The sequence below is a fragment of the Haliaeetus albicilla genome, chromosome 12 (assembly GCF_947461875.1).
Source record: "Haliaeetus albicilla chromosome 12, bHalAlb1.1, whole genome shotgun sequence".
Lineage (NCBI taxonomy): Eukaryota > Metazoa > Chordata > Aves > Accipitriformes > Accipitridae > Haliaeetus > Haliaeetus albicilla.
The window spans coordinates 5,751,729-5,769,146 of NC_091494.1; the positions used below are offsets into that span (position 1 = coordinate 5,751,729).

General features: G+C 43.0%; 1 protein-coding gene across 3 annotated transcripts in view; it reads left to right on the forward strand.

Annotated features, from left to right (window-relative positions):
- Window positions 1-13,744, forward strand: part of BBS4 (Bardet-Biedl syndrome 4) — a 43,948-nt gene extending 30,204 nt beyond the window's left edge. For 2 of the 3 annotated variants that reach the window (XM_069797768.1, XM_009917543.2), the window contains 8 exons: window positions 801-855; window positions 2,369-2,437; window positions 3,705-3,857; window positions 3,989-4,160; window positions 4,641-4,710; window positions 8,345-8,486; window positions 8,862-9,072; window positions 10,499-13,680. In XM_069797768.1, coding sequence (XP_069653869.1) covers window positions 801-855; window positions 2,369-2,437; window positions 3,705-3,857; window positions 3,989-4,160; window positions 4,641-4,710; window positions 8,345-8,486; window positions 8,862-9,072; window positions 10,499-10,650 — 1,024 coding nt within the window. In that variant the 3' untranslated portion in view covers window positions 10,651-13,680. Of the gene's footprint in view, window positions 1-800; window positions 856-2,368; window positions 2,438-3,704; window positions 3,858-3,988; window positions 4,161-4,640; window positions 4,711-8,344; window positions 8,487-8,861; window positions 9,073-10,498 lie in introns of all 3 variants that reach the window. The other variant, XM_069797767.1, reaches the window with a different exon arrangement.
- The last annotated feature ends 3,674 nt before the right edge of the window (window positions 13,745-17,418 follow it).

The window sequence follows — 17,418 nt, forward strand, 5'->3', positions numbered from 1 at the left end:
GTGAGGCCACAAATATAGTGTCTCTTTCTGCTTTTTCTCTTTTGTTGTTTTCATCCTGTTTATGTCTTCAAAAGCTACTGGGAATGGGGATGCTTTTAAAAGGGTTAACAACATTGCTGTGTGAACCTCATACTAGCAGTGAAGGATTGGGAGTCGCATACAGTAATTGAAAGCCCTTGGGACATATTTTTTCAAGCTTCTCTGTGCTGAATGGAGTGGTGTGTATGGCCGGGGATACATTAACAGGTAGTGCCTGCCTGAGCACTCTGGTCTGTGGGCTGCACTGTAGCGCAAAGCCATGGTGAACAGTCCACAGCTGGTCTGCGAAACCAGGTTTGTAATCTTTTTATAGGGTGAATTAGAAGTCTGATGATGAGTGTGTGTAGGATCCATCAGAAATGCTGAGGATTACCTATCCTATATGGCCTAAGAGGCTTGGGATGGATTTACAGGGTGGTTTGTGGGAAATGATGGAAAATCCCATTTTGTATTTCCAGGTCACTGATGCAGATTCACTTTGAAGCTTGACAAAACCACATTATCTTATTATACATCTAGATCTATTTCATAGAGCTGTGTTGACTTCCCATTATATCTAGAAGACATTTGGAAAGCTTAGGTGTGATATTGTTCAAAGGAAGTCCCCATGATGGCAGTTGTTCTAATATTTGCGTTTAATAATAACAGTTAATTTCGTGGAGTGATACTAGTATAATGTGGCATCATAATTCCATGTTCTGTTTTTACCTTGTTCTGGAAGGGCTTATAAGCAACGCTGCTCTCTGGCTTTTGTATTACAGGTTTTCTCCAGAAAACACAGACCTTCTTACAACACTGGGGTTACTTTACTTGCAGGTATTGAAGACTGTTAGCTATTACGTGAACTTAATTATTTAAAAAATGACCAAGGTTTTTTTTATAGAATTAATTTCTATCCACCTTCCTATGACTTGCACACGTTTCTCTAAAGACTGCATTTAACATGACAGAGCTTGCTTTTCTGTATGTTCTTTTTTCCTTTTGCTGCTAAAAGCAATTGGTTTCCTGGACCTGAGCCAGAGCAGGAACTCTGTTTGGCAACCGCCCTAATTCTGTTATAAATCCTCCCAGTATAACAAAACATGACTAGTCATTACCTTGTTTCTGGAGCAGGAGTCTAGCAAGTTATTCTCCTACAAAAGCAGCCATGAAATTGTTAGTGTTAATGCACCATAGAAGAAAATCGGAATCGATTTAAATAACAAAGGCATGCTTATCACTTGGGTCTGTAAAACATATAGGAAGGACTGTCTGATTATTCCAAAAATAAGCTTCCCAAAGAGTGAGCAAGCAAAGAAGAATAGGCAGTAGTTCATGAAAGGATTGATGGGCTAGAAAACTTGCACCAAGTGCTGATTTGGAAGGATCCTGAAGCTTTCCCCTAATTGTTTATATGTTCAAGAATAAAATGTAGGTCTTGAAAAAAATTGTCTTGCTCTAGAGATAGGGAAATTCAGTAGGAACCTTGGATGTCTTAACTGTATATGTATGGATTTAGAAGGGAGTATGATGTGGGAAGGGGGATCTGTAAGGTAGAAGTAGTGCGAGTATAACATTCGCCCTGTGAATTTAGCCCCCAGGTCTCGGTGCTGTGATTTATTTGTTCAGTTTATCATGTCTCTGGATACAGACTCACCTTCAGGAGTTTTAAAGATGCTTCTACAGCTTTCCCACTTGCTAATAATTACAGAAGGCACCAGACTCTGATGCATCAGTATGATTGCTGGAGTGGCAGATGGGCTTCTCATCAATTTTTGTGGCCAAAAAAGGACACCAATATCCAGAATTTCATGCTGTTTGGACTGATACAATTCTGGCATAAGTCAATTGAAAACAACAGGATTTCAGTGACTGTAAACAGTCATGTGCTTGTATATGGACATAGTCATGCCCTCTAATACTTGCAGTCCTTTAGAAGACAAGGGAAGACTTTCTCATGTGAAAAGAGATCCCTGGGGAGTGAGGAAGTTGTGGTGAAGGAATTGAGGATGGGCAGAGTAGCAATTTGTAGCCTTTTTTCTGGAAGAGAGGAAGGAGCAGAGGACTATCTATCAACCCAGAGCTTGTTCTTGTATAGAAAAGTCAAAGCACAAACTATATGAAAACTTTTGTTTTGGCAGAAGAGTGAATCCAGCCCAGCAAAACAAATTTTTAGAATCTGTTTTGTAAATTATCAAACAAGAACATGTGTGTGTAATGGGATCACTGTAAAATTAACTTTTCTGAATATTTAACTGAACCAGAAATTCTAGTGCCCAAAAAGCACGTTTTCTTCTTCTTAACCCCCCTCATTCCTGAATTTCTGATGCTTATTTACTTCTTTTCCCAGCTTGGGGATTACCAGAAGGCCTTTGAACACCTTGGAAACGCACTTACTTACGACCCAGGCAACTACAAGGTATCATGAGGAGTGGAAATGAATGATGATGAGACACCTCTTAAAGCTAATTCCAGTATCAGAGCTTTGCCATCTATATCCAGGGATATCTTAGCCCTGGACATCCTCAAAAAGATCATGCCCAGAAAGCTTTCTCCAAAATACATTTCTGGGACCTTTCCCTGGGTAGAGAGTTGGATGTGTGTGGAGGTAGGGAAAGGGGAGAAAGCAGAATATGGGATATTAAACTGATCCCTTTGGTTTTTAATCTGAAGATGCGCCAAAACCAGGTGGAATTAACAAAATGGAATTTACTTTGGAAGGAAAGTCTTCTAGACATTGTTTCAAAAATCCCAAGAGCTGTGCCCAGGTCCCTGTGACTCCTGGGCACAGAGCACAGGTACAAGTGATATTGCATTGTGTTATTCTTTCATCTGCCAATAACCCTGTCTGTGCTTCCAACTGTTATATAAAAATGTGACTTTTCCTTGGCTCTGGTCTGGAAAGCCGAGCTTGGCATCTAGGTTTCATTCCTGATTGTGAAACTGCTTCCCTTTTTAGGCATGTTACTTTGTTTCTCTCTGCCTCTTTTTTCTTCTGTACGATGTTAACGGTGTAGAGTATTGAAATGTGTGGTTGACAAATGATGTATGAATGCAAGCCGGATGTTATTGTGAAAACACCTTTACACTTACAAATTTTAGTTGTCGCTGTGAAATATTATAAAGGACTTAACTAGTGTGGTTTAAATACAGTGTGTTGCAATCACTTGCTTTTTTTTCCTCATGTGTATTTCCATTAATTTGCAGTATCAACCAGTCAGTGTGAACTAGGCTAGCTTTGCTGCATATATCTTGCTTGAGTATGTTTTACTCTCTGCTTAACTTGCACCAGAACTATTTCTGTCTGTGCTTGTTGCTAAAAAAGAATCTATTAGTGCATAGATCTTCTCAGAGACTCGGACTCTAGGAGATACTATTGTCACCCCAAAACGTACCCTAAACACTTGTCATGTTGCAATATTTCCAAGACAGTTATGATTGAGATAGTGCAGGAAGAAGCGGATTTGGGTCCCTTCTTTACCCTGTCTTCCGCTATATGTTGGGAGATTCTGGAGTCCCCATCTGCTCCCCACTGTTGATCTTGGCAGCCCCTAGAAGAAAACAGCTGAAGAAGTTGAATGGTTGCTCTTGAGATGGCTTTAGTTTACTTATTTTGTCCTGTTGTCTTCTTGCTATATTTGGGAAAATGCAGTTCCTCAGCTGGTCACTCTTGTCTTCTCTCAAAGGCTACCTTGGCGGCTGGCAGCATGATGCAGGCCCATGGAGATTTTGATGTTGCCCTCTCCAAATACAGGGTGGTAGCCAGCTCCGTGCCTGAAAGCCCCCCGCTGTGGAACAACATTGGGATGTGCTTCTTCGGGAAGAAGAAATATGTAGCAGTAAGTATCTGGTTTCCTTTCTTTTTTCATCTGTAGCTAACTTCATGCAAGAACAAGATTCTTCTTGCAGCAGAGACAGGAGGTCTGTTCTGGGTGGGCTGTGTTACAGCACATTTATTCCTTTTTTGAAGGCTATCAGTTGCCTGAAGCGGGCAAACTACTTGGCTCCCTTTGACTGGAAGATTTTGTACAACTTGGGGTTAGTCCACCTCACAATGCAGCAGTATGCATCTGCTTTCCACTTCCTCAGTGCTGCCATCAACTTCCAGCCCAAGATGGGAGAGCTGTACATGCTCCTTGCAGGTATGCAATGCTCCATTATCCAGCTCCTGTGTATATCCAGCATAGGGGATGCAACATTATAGAGACAGAAAGTTCAGGCTGGAGTAAACAAATATTGGATAAAGGCTATACTAAGAAGCTGTTCCCCAGTAGGTCACTGAGAGGTGTAAAGTCTGAATAGTTTGTTCTCTCTCTGTGGTGAATAGGAAGGTTAAATTGCAGTCAGATCCAGATTAAACATTAAAAAAGGCTTTCTACATGTAAGAGTTCGGGTTTGGGTTGCCTAAGGAGTGGGTGTGGATTTCCAGCACTGGACATTTTTGGGATCAAGCAAGACAAATAATTTGTCAGAAGTGACGTTAGTAGGGTTAATCCTGGCAGCAGTCCAGACAACCTTGCTAGCACCTATTTATTTTACAATGTAATGAGATTGAGAATTGTCCTAAAAATGAAGTCCTTGTGAAACATTGACTTGTGTGTGTACGTTTTGCTTTGGTGCAGTTGCTCTGACAAACCTTGAAGACATTGAGAATGCAAAACGTTCCTATGAGCAAGCTGTGGCACTGGACAAGTAAGTCTTAATCATAGCTGTCAGTTGTTTGATCGCGTTGCTCTGCCTCCTGCACCTGGTTTCCTTTGCATGCTTTGTCCCTTGGCCTACTTTGACCCTAAACAGTGTGCAGTAGGGAAACATTTTTATTCCTGCAGCTGTGCAAGTGACAGTTTTAAAACCATCTTTTTTTTTTTTTTTTTAAATTCAAGTCAGCTCTGAAAAATGAAAGGGAAATTTTGTTTCAGACCAACCCAAAGCTGGTTTTTATTCTGTTGTTTAGTTAGTGAGTCAGTGGTGATGACTTTGGATTCCAGGCCTCCTTTCAGTGAATATTTATACACAGTGGAGCAGATTAAATAGAAGAAAACCAGTCATCCCAGAATATTTTGTAACCCAAAGTTTGAGCACTGTGCAGAGCAATGAGATACTTGGAATAAAGCGTGTTCTGAATTGGGCAGAGGGAAGATCTTAGCTGGGAGAATGTGAGCAAAAAGTTAGTATAAAGCATATAAAAAGGCAGCAGCGTAGTCCTTTCTCCTCCATTTTGTTAACAATGTCTATGTTTGCAAACTAGCTCTTAAAATCGGAGCACTTGGTTTCAGAAATACCTTGCAGTATTTAGTCATTTCAGGCAGAAAACCAAGTTTGTCTCAAATTTATGAACAGTTTTGTCTCTCTCCCCAATTTACTGTGAATATTTGCATACTTACAGCAACCAGCACGGTAATTCTGAGCCCAGGAGTCTGTATGCTGGTGACAGAGGTGTGGCAAAAGCACTCTTTCCATCTGCAGTGGCCACCACAAGGTGGCATGAGAAGATGCTGTCTCTTTTCCTCTGTCTTCTCTAACCTAGGTGCACTGGCCAGGCTTAATTTTGGGAATTCTGGAAGTTCCTAAGCCCATTACAAAGGGCAGCAGGTTTCAAAAAATAGTGTTTTACACTGTAGTGCAGTTCAGTCTGCGAAGAGGTGCGGTAAATGCTCTCACATGTTTACTGGTAATTACGTGGCTTGCACGCATGCCAGAGCTCTTGAATCAGTTAGCCCTGCACAGCCAGCACACATCTGGCACTGAAGTTCTTCATACTTACGCATCAACAGAATTACAAAACAGGTTGAAATATTCCTTCTACATCTGTTTCAAATGTCAGTAGGTCTATGCAGCCTCCTCAGAGGAACCGAACCTGTGCAAACTATGGTCAAATATTTGTAAATGTATTGCTGTGTGAGAGCATTTTGCAATTATGCATCAGTGATTTCTACCAACATCACTAAGTCCAGTTGACTCCTTTGCCTGGCTTTCCAAATCAGTCTTCCATGCCTAGCAAGGCAGTACAGGGCCTTAAAGATTGCTCAGACTGCTTGGTCATGAGTTTGTGTGCTTTGGTCAAAGAGAAGGAATAGAAATCTAGCTCTACAACTTTGCCTAAGTATTTGGCACTACCAAATAGCTACATGATGCTGCAGCTATATAGTCTTACGGGGAAAATAAAACCTCATCAAAGCAAAAATGAATGCCAACTGCCAGGGACTGCTGGGAGGAATATCCAGACTTTGTTAAGCTTGTTCAGCTGCCATGCCGTATATTTTAGACAGTTATTATGTGGCTGAATCCATGTCCCCACAGGCTTTCTTTACTGGCATATTATGAACTGTTTGGCTGGGCTGAAGGTAGCCGTGTTTGTTTCCGTTGCCATAAATACTTTTATAGCAGTGCTGTGACGTTTGGCCTAGGTGGCCTGCTGGGGTCTGGAATGGAAAGCATCTTGGAAAAATCTTTAAAAAAAGGTGTTTCTTCTTAGTACTGGTTTTTAGGTCATAGCTGTCCTTTCTGTGGTTATTTAGCTATTGATTTTTTTTCTCACTGTCATATTGCTTCTCAGCTCTTGAAGGCAAATTAGCTTCAAAAGGTTCAATTAATTTTAAAATTGGCTGTTCCCAGATCTGTCTGATGTCTTCAGTGTTTTGTTGTGTAGGTTTGGTTCTTTGTATTTTCTTTTTTGGCTTTTTTGGGGGGCGAAGAGATGGGGGTTTGATTATTTTTTCACGTGTTACTTCCTTTGCTTTGGCAAAGACAGTGAGGAGGGGTTTTTTTGCAGCAGGATCAGTGTTCCAGTTTCTCAGTTAAAGGAAAACCAATGGTTATAAATGCCATCAGATTTCTTTTAATAGTCTTCTTTCTTCCAGTGCTGTCATATAACTTACCAAGGATGGATAGTCATGGCCTGCAGATGACACTTTTTGTTTATTGAACAGTGTTAGCAGAAGCCTTCCCTTCTGCACTTTTCGCAAAGGATGCTCTCTGTGTCTTGGCCCCCCAGGTGCTGGTGCTGGAGTCCTTGGATGGCTCCAGTTATCCCTGCCACACTCCAGGAGAGGGCACCAGTCCCTTGCTCACATTTTTTGAGCTAACTACAAAGCATCTCTCACTGACCTGTGTGCAGTGAGTGATACATGCATGCGGCTCCTCCGCGGGGAGCTGCGGTTAGACAGTGCTCTTCCATGCACCCCTCGACAGCACGTCCCCTGTGCTGGCCAAATGCAACCTCTGCTCTTCCAGGTCTCATCCTGCAGCCTGGATGAGCCGAGTGTCTGCATGAGCTCCTATGCTGGGGCTGGTGACCCTTTTGCATTTCATTTCTTTGTCAGATAATACACATGCATTTTGCTTCTTCAAAATAAGGGTGAAATTCAGATGGCTAAAGAATGGTCAGAGCAGTTTGGCAGTCAGGCAATTAAGGAAGGATCAGCTTCACTTATCAATTACAGAGCCAAGGGAGTCAGCTCACTCTTTCCCTCTGGTTTAGTTTGCTCACACGCCTGGCTATGCCAGAATAAAAATTGCTGTTCAGGGTTAATGTATCCTAGTGAAGAAAATGGATACTGTGTAAAATGAGAATATATGGAGCAATTCTGCCTTTTTGAAATCTTCATATGCTGTTCTGCATCGGGAAGGGAGGCAGAACTGCACTTTGAGTCCTTCGTTAATAGGTATCGCCTACTGTTCCTCTATAACAGTACATACAGTTATGTATGCTTTCTCTGGGTGAATGAGAGAGAAGAGATGAGGAAAATGAAATGTAAACAGCATGTTCTGTAGCATGTTGGGTTGTAAAATACAATTAATAAGCATGGCTCTGTTCCACTGCCCTGTCCCATGACAAGCTGCTCTCCTACAAATTGGGAGAGCTGTGAGAGCCTGATCTAAGTCAGAGCAGAGATCAGCATTCACAGTATGATGAAAGCCCCCATCACTGCTCTACCTGCCCCAGGAGCAAGGGGCTGGGAGACCAGGCACTTACTAAAGATAGTCCTGAGATGGTCCCCAAGCACAAAGAATTTGGCTGCTGCACAGAAGAGCCTTGCAGGGGGTGAGGCAATCAGCAGAGTCATTTATATCGTCATTGATACTGGGATACTTTGCTGACCCCAGGCACCAGGTCTCTCACCAAGCATGTGGGACTCTATCGTGTTCCCAAAGGACGCTGGCTGTGCATCCCCTCATCTGTTTTGGGGTCAGAGTACCCCATGGCTTGTCTGTGCCAGGCAGTAAAGGTGACTCCAGCTTTGCTGCCTGGGCACATCTTAGCGTTATTCAAGTCAGGATAAGTGTTCCCACAGTGAATGCGATGCATCCTGTGCGTTTGCTGCAGGTGCAACCCCCTCGTCAACCTGAACTATGCTGTCCTGCTGTATAACCAGGGTGACAAGAAGGGAGCCCTCTGCCAGTACCAGGAGATGGAGAAGAAGGTCAACACAGTGAAGGAGAGCAGTACTCCTGACTTTGACCCTGAGGTATGTGCCTAACAGTTGTCAGTGGGAACTAAGTAGCCACACTAAGACTGGCAACAAACGAGGAGGAAATTTGACTTTGGAGTCCAATTATTAGGAAGAAATTCTGCTTATGAGATTTTCTGAGTAGAGCAGTTGCCTGCTGAGAGCTGCTTGCTTCATTTCTGCTCTTTGAAGCCCAGTCCTTCAATCAATACACAGCAAGATTCCCTCTTAATTAAGGGAATGAATTAGCGGAGATATTTCCCTTGAGCACCAAGGCAGTAGCCAGCTCCGCACAGCTCTCGTTTTTTGGCTTTTTTTTGTAGTGTTGTTGACTTTATTGTTGTCTGAAGTGTTCCTGTTTACAATAGTCTTCTCTTTTTGCTTCTTGAGAAGATGGTGGAGGTTGCTCAGAAGATGGGAGCTGCTCTGCAGGTGGGGGAGAGCCTCGTCTGGACTAAGCCTTCTAAAGAGTCTAAATCCAAGCAGAGAGCTGCTCTGTCAGGGAAGTCCTCCAGCACTCAGCAGCCTTTGGGCTCTAACCAGGCCCTGGGTCAAGCCATGTCCTCAGCTGCAGGGTATGGGAAAACCATGCAGCTTCCCCCAGGTGCTTCTCTTTTGCTTCTCTTTAAAGTAGAACTGTGGGAGGGGAGAAGACAAATCTCTCTTCCTTTGAGTACAGTTACAGCACTTGTTTAGGAAGGTATTGACTTGCTTACACAGTAGCAATGTTAGTATTTGGTAATAACTTTCCCAGATTTCTGAGTTAAGGAAGCGTGGAAGGAAGATGCTGCCGGTGGTGCTTTATACTATCCTGCTTTTGCAGGGGTGTGGAAAGCCAGTAAAGTTTCCCTTCCTGTCTGAGCGCGATGGGCAAGACTCTATCAGTATGGGATTGAGATCTTGCTCTGGAAAGGAGGTGGTTTCAGAAACCAGACCTCTTGTCTTCCTTTGGAAGAGCCCAGGAGCTGACATGCACAGACTGGCTTCTGGAGAGAAGGGAGATGATGAACAATTTTCTGAAGCACTTTATCCTTTCTGTTACAAAAATAACTGCAGCTGGATTGCTTTGAAGCTGTTCAGCCAGGTCACTCCCTTGAAAATGTTGCTGGGTTACCTTTTAGTGCAGGCCAGTGGACTGAAGGTTCCTCAGGAGATAGCGTCAGCCTTAGAAGCGTTGCGCTGGTAGCTGTACATGCTGCTTCTCGCTGGGGCTTGGTAGGAGCATCTCCTGAGCCACCACTCATAGCCTGACCTCTTCTCACCCCTTGGCTTCTGAGGAGGAATGCGCTAGAGATATTGCTCATCATGGTGATTTTCTGTCACTCTTAGACTTGTTGCCTGTGGACTGAACCAGGAGAGAGGTTGTGTAATCCAGGCCTCTTTCTTTGGCACCCCTAAGGACCTGTTCCATTTCTCATGCACGGAATAAACTTTCCATGCAGGGAAGACTTAGCCAGAAAAGCTGAAAAATAAAACATAACAGGAGTTTAGGGTTTATCTGAAGGACTTTATTATCCATATCAGAGAAGGGAGCTGGTTCATAACATGAGTTGTCAGCCTAAATCTAAGTGCAGAAACAACTTCAGCATGGAAGTGTTCTGTTTTGATTTTATTCTGTAAGTAGCTACTTTAACTGCCTGAAAACTCACCCTGAGTTTGCTAAACTGTGAACTGAAAATGATAATGTGGTTTTGGCTCCAGCTTCAGTATAAACCAGCTTCAGTGGAACTGTTTTCCCTTCCAAAGCATGAGTTAATTCCTAAGTTTGTACTGACTTCTCACAGCAGCCCAGCTGAATGAGATACTGTACCTCAGCTTCCCTTCAGCAGAACTTTGGGTACTGTAAGGTCTCTGGCTGGGTAACTCACTAAAGAGTTGAGTGCTATTGATCAGCTAATGCTAGACAGAATAAATCTGAGGGTAATTAATAGCTGTGATTGTTCTGCATCTCTGTGCTGCTTGGAAGGGCAAAAAGAATAGACGAAGCAAAGTGTAGTCATACACTAACTATAACTGTGTTCTCTCCCCAGGTGCTGGAGCATCAGCTCCGCTTGCAAAGCCTCCCTCGCTGCCTCTGGAACCAGAATCGGGCTCAGAAATGAGCCCCGAGGAGACCTCGGCACCAACAGGAGCTGAGGAGCAGAAGAAAGAAAAACACAAGAGCCAGCAGGCAGCAGACTAGAATGGACTCTGGTCAGGACAGGCAGGTGCAGGAGCATTCCTAGAGCTGCCTGATGACCTGTGTGGAAAGGGACCTGCCTTCTCCCCTGTCCCATGGTGGCTTCACCCCACTGTCAGTTAGTCTAAATGCAGCTGTTTTCTGTTAATGATTTTAGCATGTGGTCTCTACCTTGTCCCAAGGAGTCGTTGCAGCAATCGGAAGAGGTTTTTGCATAGCTACTGTTAGTGTGGTCACAGCTTACCACAAGGGACTGGAGGATGGAGATCCATCTCTCCACAGGGTTGGCAGTCTTCAGTGTTTCGGTGTAAGTCCTCCAGAAGGATGCTGAGGCATCCAGTATGTTCAGAAGAGCCAGCAGTAGTGACTTAGCATCCTGGACCCTAAAGAGGATCAAACCCTTCCAGTGGCTGAAGTTGTAAGCAGCTGAGGAAGCCCTACACAGGCTGTAGTAAGGTCAGCGGTAATACACTCGGAGAGGGGGTGAAGGTAGCGCATCTCACCAGGGCAAGTGCAGAGCAGTAAGCCAGGCTCGGGGCTAGCACAGCCTGGCTTACTATGAAACAGGGGCTCATTCCCCGTTTCACAAGGGCAAGACTTTGTAAATGCTTTCTCAAGGCTGAAGCAAGCAAGCTGAAACAGCTGGGAGCTGGTATTCCTGAGCAGGGCAATGTCATGGTCACAGGGCATGAGAAGCACTTTAAAGCCCACACTTCCCTTAGCAGTGGCAGTCGTGAAACATGGAGGAGCTGCATAGCAAAGGTGAGCTGGTTTGTCTGGAGATGATCGCTCCATTATACGCAGCCTGGTGGAGGGTAGATGGCCGAAGCAGACCTGCTGTGCTGGGCTAATGGCACCTGTGTTGGCCAGCTAAGTGAGCCGGCTTCTTTAGGACTGTTCACCTTCTGATCCCAGGATCACTCTTCGTATTTCTTGAATCCAACCTATTTTTTAGCGTAAGCTTCTTTGTAGTAGCTAAGAATGTTGCAAAGCTGGCCCACAGTAAGGCAAGTGCTCAGTGGCTGGCTATTCTGGAAGCAAGCTAGCTGCAGCAGCAAAGTCTGCCAAATTCTTAACTGTTTGCTGAAAAACAGGGTAAACGAGCCTCAGTGAAGCTCTGCTCATGTGAATGGAGTTCTTCCTTGAGAGTTTGTTTTGCCCAGCATGGGGGGAAAGATTGGTTTGCAGGAAAAACAAGAGCAAGCTCTTTCAGAAAAGACAATACGGTCAGCTTCAATGCTAAATTTAAATTTAGTACGACAGCAGCCATGCTTTGAATAATTCAGTTATGCCCTCCTTACAGTTGCATTTTAGGAGAAATCATTTATGCTAGCTGCAAGGCAGCAAAGCAGCCTGTTGGTGAGCAGAGCAAGGAACTTTAATGCCCATACAATACTAGAGATGCTTTGAAAATGTTTCTATCCTTGAACAGCAAAATCTTAGCCTTCCTTTTCTCTGCTACTGTCGGTTTGTTGCCTCTGGGATTTATCCAGAGCTTGATACAGGTCCTCAAAACAACTGCAGGACCATCATACTTTATGTAAAGAACCAGTAACTGGGTTAAGTATAGTTTTTCTCATCCTCCTTTCTGTGTACCGACAAGTACACAAAGCTAATATTGCTGTGGGACTTTCAATCAGAGTTCTCCAAACAGAACGTGTAGCGCTTCCCCAACAAAACTGAAGCTTCAGGGTTCAGTGTATTTGCTGGTTAAGCTACCCAGCTTTTTAAAATGTATTTCCTGCTTTTAGTTCTGCACTGCTATGTTTTATCACTCCATAATTAGCAAGTCCCACAGAGGAGGGTTAGTAATGGCAACTTCTCTGTAGCAACAACATGAAAGCAGCATGACCAAGGCTCTGGATACATTAACATCCTTCAGTTGTGCTTTGTGGTTAGCTGCTATTACCCAGAATGACATTAATGCATCTTTAGAGCACACCCAGGAACTAAAGTGCTATGCTACTCCCTGGAGAACACTAGAAGAGTAGGAACCCTTCACTTTCTCCACTGTTTTGATTGCCAAAACTGCCTGCTTATCTCAATTGTGGCTTTTTTTTCCAGCTGTCCTCTACTGCTGGGTTTTGTATCAGTACAACTTCAGGGTAGCACTCCTGTAAGGCTTCCCCCCTCGTGGTAGAAGTTGAAGAAAACAGAGGCTCTTTTGCGGAACACTGGCAAATTTAAACAAACCAGACACGAAGCAGTGTAAATCAGGTACAGTGCAGCGATTTTTTTTTTTTTATTCACATTAAACTTTTTACAGTGAAAGTTACTGCAGCATAACAGAGTGCCTGTGAAGAAGAGTGTAAGATTGCAGAGCAAGGGTAGGCAGGGTATGGGAACTCTTTACCTCACCCCCAAAACTTTAGCTCAAGACAGTTTTTTCCGATAGCAATTGACTGCTGCAATCTTTTAGTCTTATCACAAAGGCTTTCATTTCAAGCCATGGAAGCTCCAATACAAGGAACAGTGACCGGAACAACGTGGTTACAGGTAGCTGAGCACCAGCATTGCTAATACAGGAAAAGTTTCCCTCCAGCTGCTTATGACCCTATGTTTTGTTTTTACTAGCGGCTTTCCCCTGCCTTCTGCTTGTTGTAAAAAAAGACTGTAGCATTATCAAACTCATTTGCTATATTCAATAGATGGGAGCAGCCCTCGTCCCACTGCTGTTCTCAACTTACAGCCCACCAGAGACACAAGGAACAACGATCTCTCTTCTCTCACCCCGTCCCACTGGTGCAACCCATTACCTTTTTGGCTGTTAGGATGCTTTTATGGGGTAAATGTTACATGTTAGTACATAGGGTATACTACATTTGGAGGTACTGTAAAGGTATCTAGAATATATATTTTGGTGAAAAGCTTATGCAGACGATTAACCAATTCTCCTTCTAAGAAAAGGAACAGCAGCACCTTGCTACTTTCTGGATTTGAACAGAGCAGAAGGAAGCTTCATGTCTAAGGAAGCATTTTTAAATATGTAATTACAGTTGGATAATAAATAGAACTGCAATTCCTTGTCCTCTCCCCTCTCCTCCCCCTGGGTATTGTGATAATGGCATTTGCATACAGTAAATTCATAGAATCTTTACGGAGAGGGGGGGTGGTTTTTTTTGCTATCTAAGGATGCGAATGAGGCTGGACTGTTCTTTTGGCTGGAATTAAACAAGGGATTTTTCAGCAGGACTGTACTAAGTCATTTAGGGATTTTGGAAATCACACCTTATGTTCCAAAACCTGTTTCTGCCATCAGCCATAATTATAAAATTCTCTTTTCCCCCCATAATTGAAATTTTAAGATGGAAAAGAATAATGAGCTTAATTTCTAGGGAAGTAGAAACCATCTGCTTTAGGACTTTTTTTCCCCCTTTTTAGAAAAATGTGTATCATTAACAAGGTTAAATCATACAGCTTACAAGGTAGACTGCAGCTTGACTTCCTCACAGGAAACAAACTAGAAGACACTCAATCAGCAATGCCTGGGCAGCAAGACCTTGTTTCAGACAAGAGTAATGATCTATCCATCCAGCAACATGTGTTCAACCCAGACAACTCTGGTTTTGAGGTCCCTGAGACAACTGGGCAGTATTAGTGTATACTTGCCATGCTCCTGTATGTGATCTCGTTTGCCCAGTTGTGGTCACTGCCAGGCAATATTGAGCAAGGTGGACCTTAGGTCCTACTCAACACCCTGTTCTTGTACAAGATGTTAAAAATTTGGACTTCCCCGTGGGGAAGTGGGTTGCAGTTGGCCAAGCCTCTTCTACAGAGACAGGCAAACCTCAGTGCTGAATGAAGAAAACCAAACTTTACTAAAATAATAAGCTTCATACATAAATGCATGACAAAAAGAGTGCCTATTATAACAAGTAATTCATCTGCTAAGACTGTTTTATATAATAGAAAACACAGTTCTGCTACAAGGAAAGCTTTACCACTCTCTCAAACCAAACTGCAAAAAAACAGTGTTTCCTGCAGTGGTTCTGAATGAAAGATACATGTGAGATTTAAACCCAGTTTTACCCTGGCTGCACTGACTAAGGAGCAGCTTTCCTGAGAAATTCATAGGGGAGGTTTTCAGGATATTTTTTTTGTGTCCCCCAGTTGCATTTTAATGAGATCATTGCCCCTTAGCTGCTAGCATCTGTATTCTTCAGCTGCTATGAGATCTCAGCAAAGGCTGATACCAGGCTCAGTTTTGAAAGTGACAGCGAGCTGTTTGGAACAGATGCCTTTCTGAGCTTCCGGCACAGAAGGTAACGGCCATGCATGCTATTTCCACCCTGCATTTGTTTCCTTTGCTGAGAGAACATCCTCCCACAAGAGTGTGGATCAATAACTCCCTGAGAATTCAGCCTGGATGGTGCTTAGGATCCACCTGAGGTATTATGCAAGAAACTGCTTGATCTGTTATGAAAGAAAACTTCATCTGACATCTCTGAACAGACAGGAGAACAATAATTTCTGGCTCTAAGATCAAGTTTTACTAAAGAGTTTAATCAGACCCAGTATTGCTGAAGCAGAAAGCAGACAGGAGTGATGAGAGCAGGCCAAGGGATATGCTACACAAAAGAACTTGTTGCAAATAGGTTTCCTCTGCCCCTCATCACTCAAACTTTAAAACCAAAGAGCAAAGACAACCCTTAATGTTCTCATTTCTCTCTCTAGTAACCTCATTAGTGCTTGAATGAAGAATGTGATACACTTTTTGTTGTGGCGTCTGTTCTAGCTGGTTTTAACCAATGAGTCTATAGACACAGAATTTTTTTTTTTAAAGGTGAGACTACCACTTTGGTATGATCACAAGTTTAAAACTTAACGGGACACTTTTACCAAAATATTAATGGCACTAGAGAAGAGCACAATTAATAGGGCTTGAAACAAACATTCCCATTTAAGTACTGATATAATGCAGGACATAAGAACAATCCAACTGAAGCCATGAAAATATAAATTCTGTATTTTCCTCTGTTTTTCTACTGTTCTTCCAAACATACCTAAAGACTTGATGAGTTCCCTTACACCAGAAATAGCAACACAGCGCACTGTGTGACAGAAGTACTTGACAGCACTGCTTCAGAACAGATTGCTCCAAGCACGTGTATCAGCAGCCAGTACCACATATCAATGCAGACAGTTTAGCTGCTTGTTCGTTGACAACAGCATCAGCTTTCACCTAAGCTGCAAGCTCCAAAAAAGAGCCCAACAGCACAGAGGTTACTTTTAGGGCAACTGGGAAGCGTTATGGTGCCTTGTACCATTCTCGCAAAAACTATCCCGGTATTAATTTTAACTTTTTCTCTCAGGACATAGCTGGAAGGTCACCCTGTGGCACATAATGCCTGGTAATTCAGTACATCATTACAGAGTTTAAAAAAAAAAAAGCCAACCACAAGTAGCATCAACGGATTTCACAGTTTAAAAATCTATTCTTTAATTCTGCTATTGTTGTTGGGAGGTGTACTACAAAGGTGGCTACAAAGAGCAACCCCTACCTTAGGATACCTTGTCTTAAAACAAATTGGGCAGAAGATAACTGATGGCAAATAAATACATACACACTGCTGACAGTTTTCCATTAGGTTTTGGCATGGATCTAGTGCTCTGCTGCTATCCCAGCTTTGGATTCCAGTAGCTGTGAAGTAGAGTCGGGCTCTAAAGCAGTATCTAACATGGGTCAAAGCAGCTGATGAGGTCTTTGCTAGAGGCAACGCATAAAGGCTAACAAAGAAAATTGTAGCACCAGTTCTGTAAAAAGGAAGTAATGAGAAAAAAAGCAAACTTAACCAGGTCTCACATATCACAACAGGAGATAACCAAGTAAAGAAAATCAAGGAATTCATTAGCAATGCTGTTGACACTCCCATGGACAAGAAAAAAAAAAAAAAAAAAGAGCCTTTAAGCTGGAAAGAGTTGCATTTGGGATTGGCTCTTCCATGGCCAGGTAGCAATCGCACATCACCATGGGTATGGCAGAGAAGGAACGTACCCTTTCAAAGTCTGCCAGCCTCCTGCGATTCACACGTCTAAAGTAATCCACCACTAGACCTTCAGTAAGCAACACGCACAGAAAAGATACAAAGCATTGCTCATTTTTGATCAAGGGTAAGACAAAAAAAACCAAAACCAGTGCGGCTGCACAGGCTACAGGGACACAGAAGTGGAAATACCAGTGTGCACAAGTTTTGCTTACTGTCACCATGATGAGCTCATCTATTGCATCTTCAGGAAACTATGTGTGAATAAACATTTCCAGTGGAAACCCTTCTGCTTGGGAGTACAAGACTAGCTGAGGTTTGAGTCATCCATCACTGTGGATTTCAAGGTATGGGGTAACACAACAGAACAAACAGAATTTGTACAGACAGAGAGGATCAGGGGAAAGCAGAGATCTGTTCAAGCCTGGTTTTGAAGCCTTGGTATTTTTGCAACTTTTCTGTTTCTACACGGTGAAGGGAGACCTGGATTTTTATAATCCATTAGATAAATTTGTTTAAAAATCTCTCACCTACCAAGGACTTTTGTATTTTACAAAACCATCCCAAACCAACCAAACAACAAAACCCACAATCAACAGAAATGTCACTAGGTTTTTTTTTTTTTTCCCCTTATGCAGACTAAAAAAAACCCACTAGCTGTTTCCATTTCTGTTGTTCAGCAAAGTCTGTTAAGGACAAAGCAGCTTTTCTTTGTTGTCGCTATAGTAGCTGTGCAGAGGTGTGAGACAGCCTACATGTGCAGGAGGATTTCAAGAGACTCTGCAAC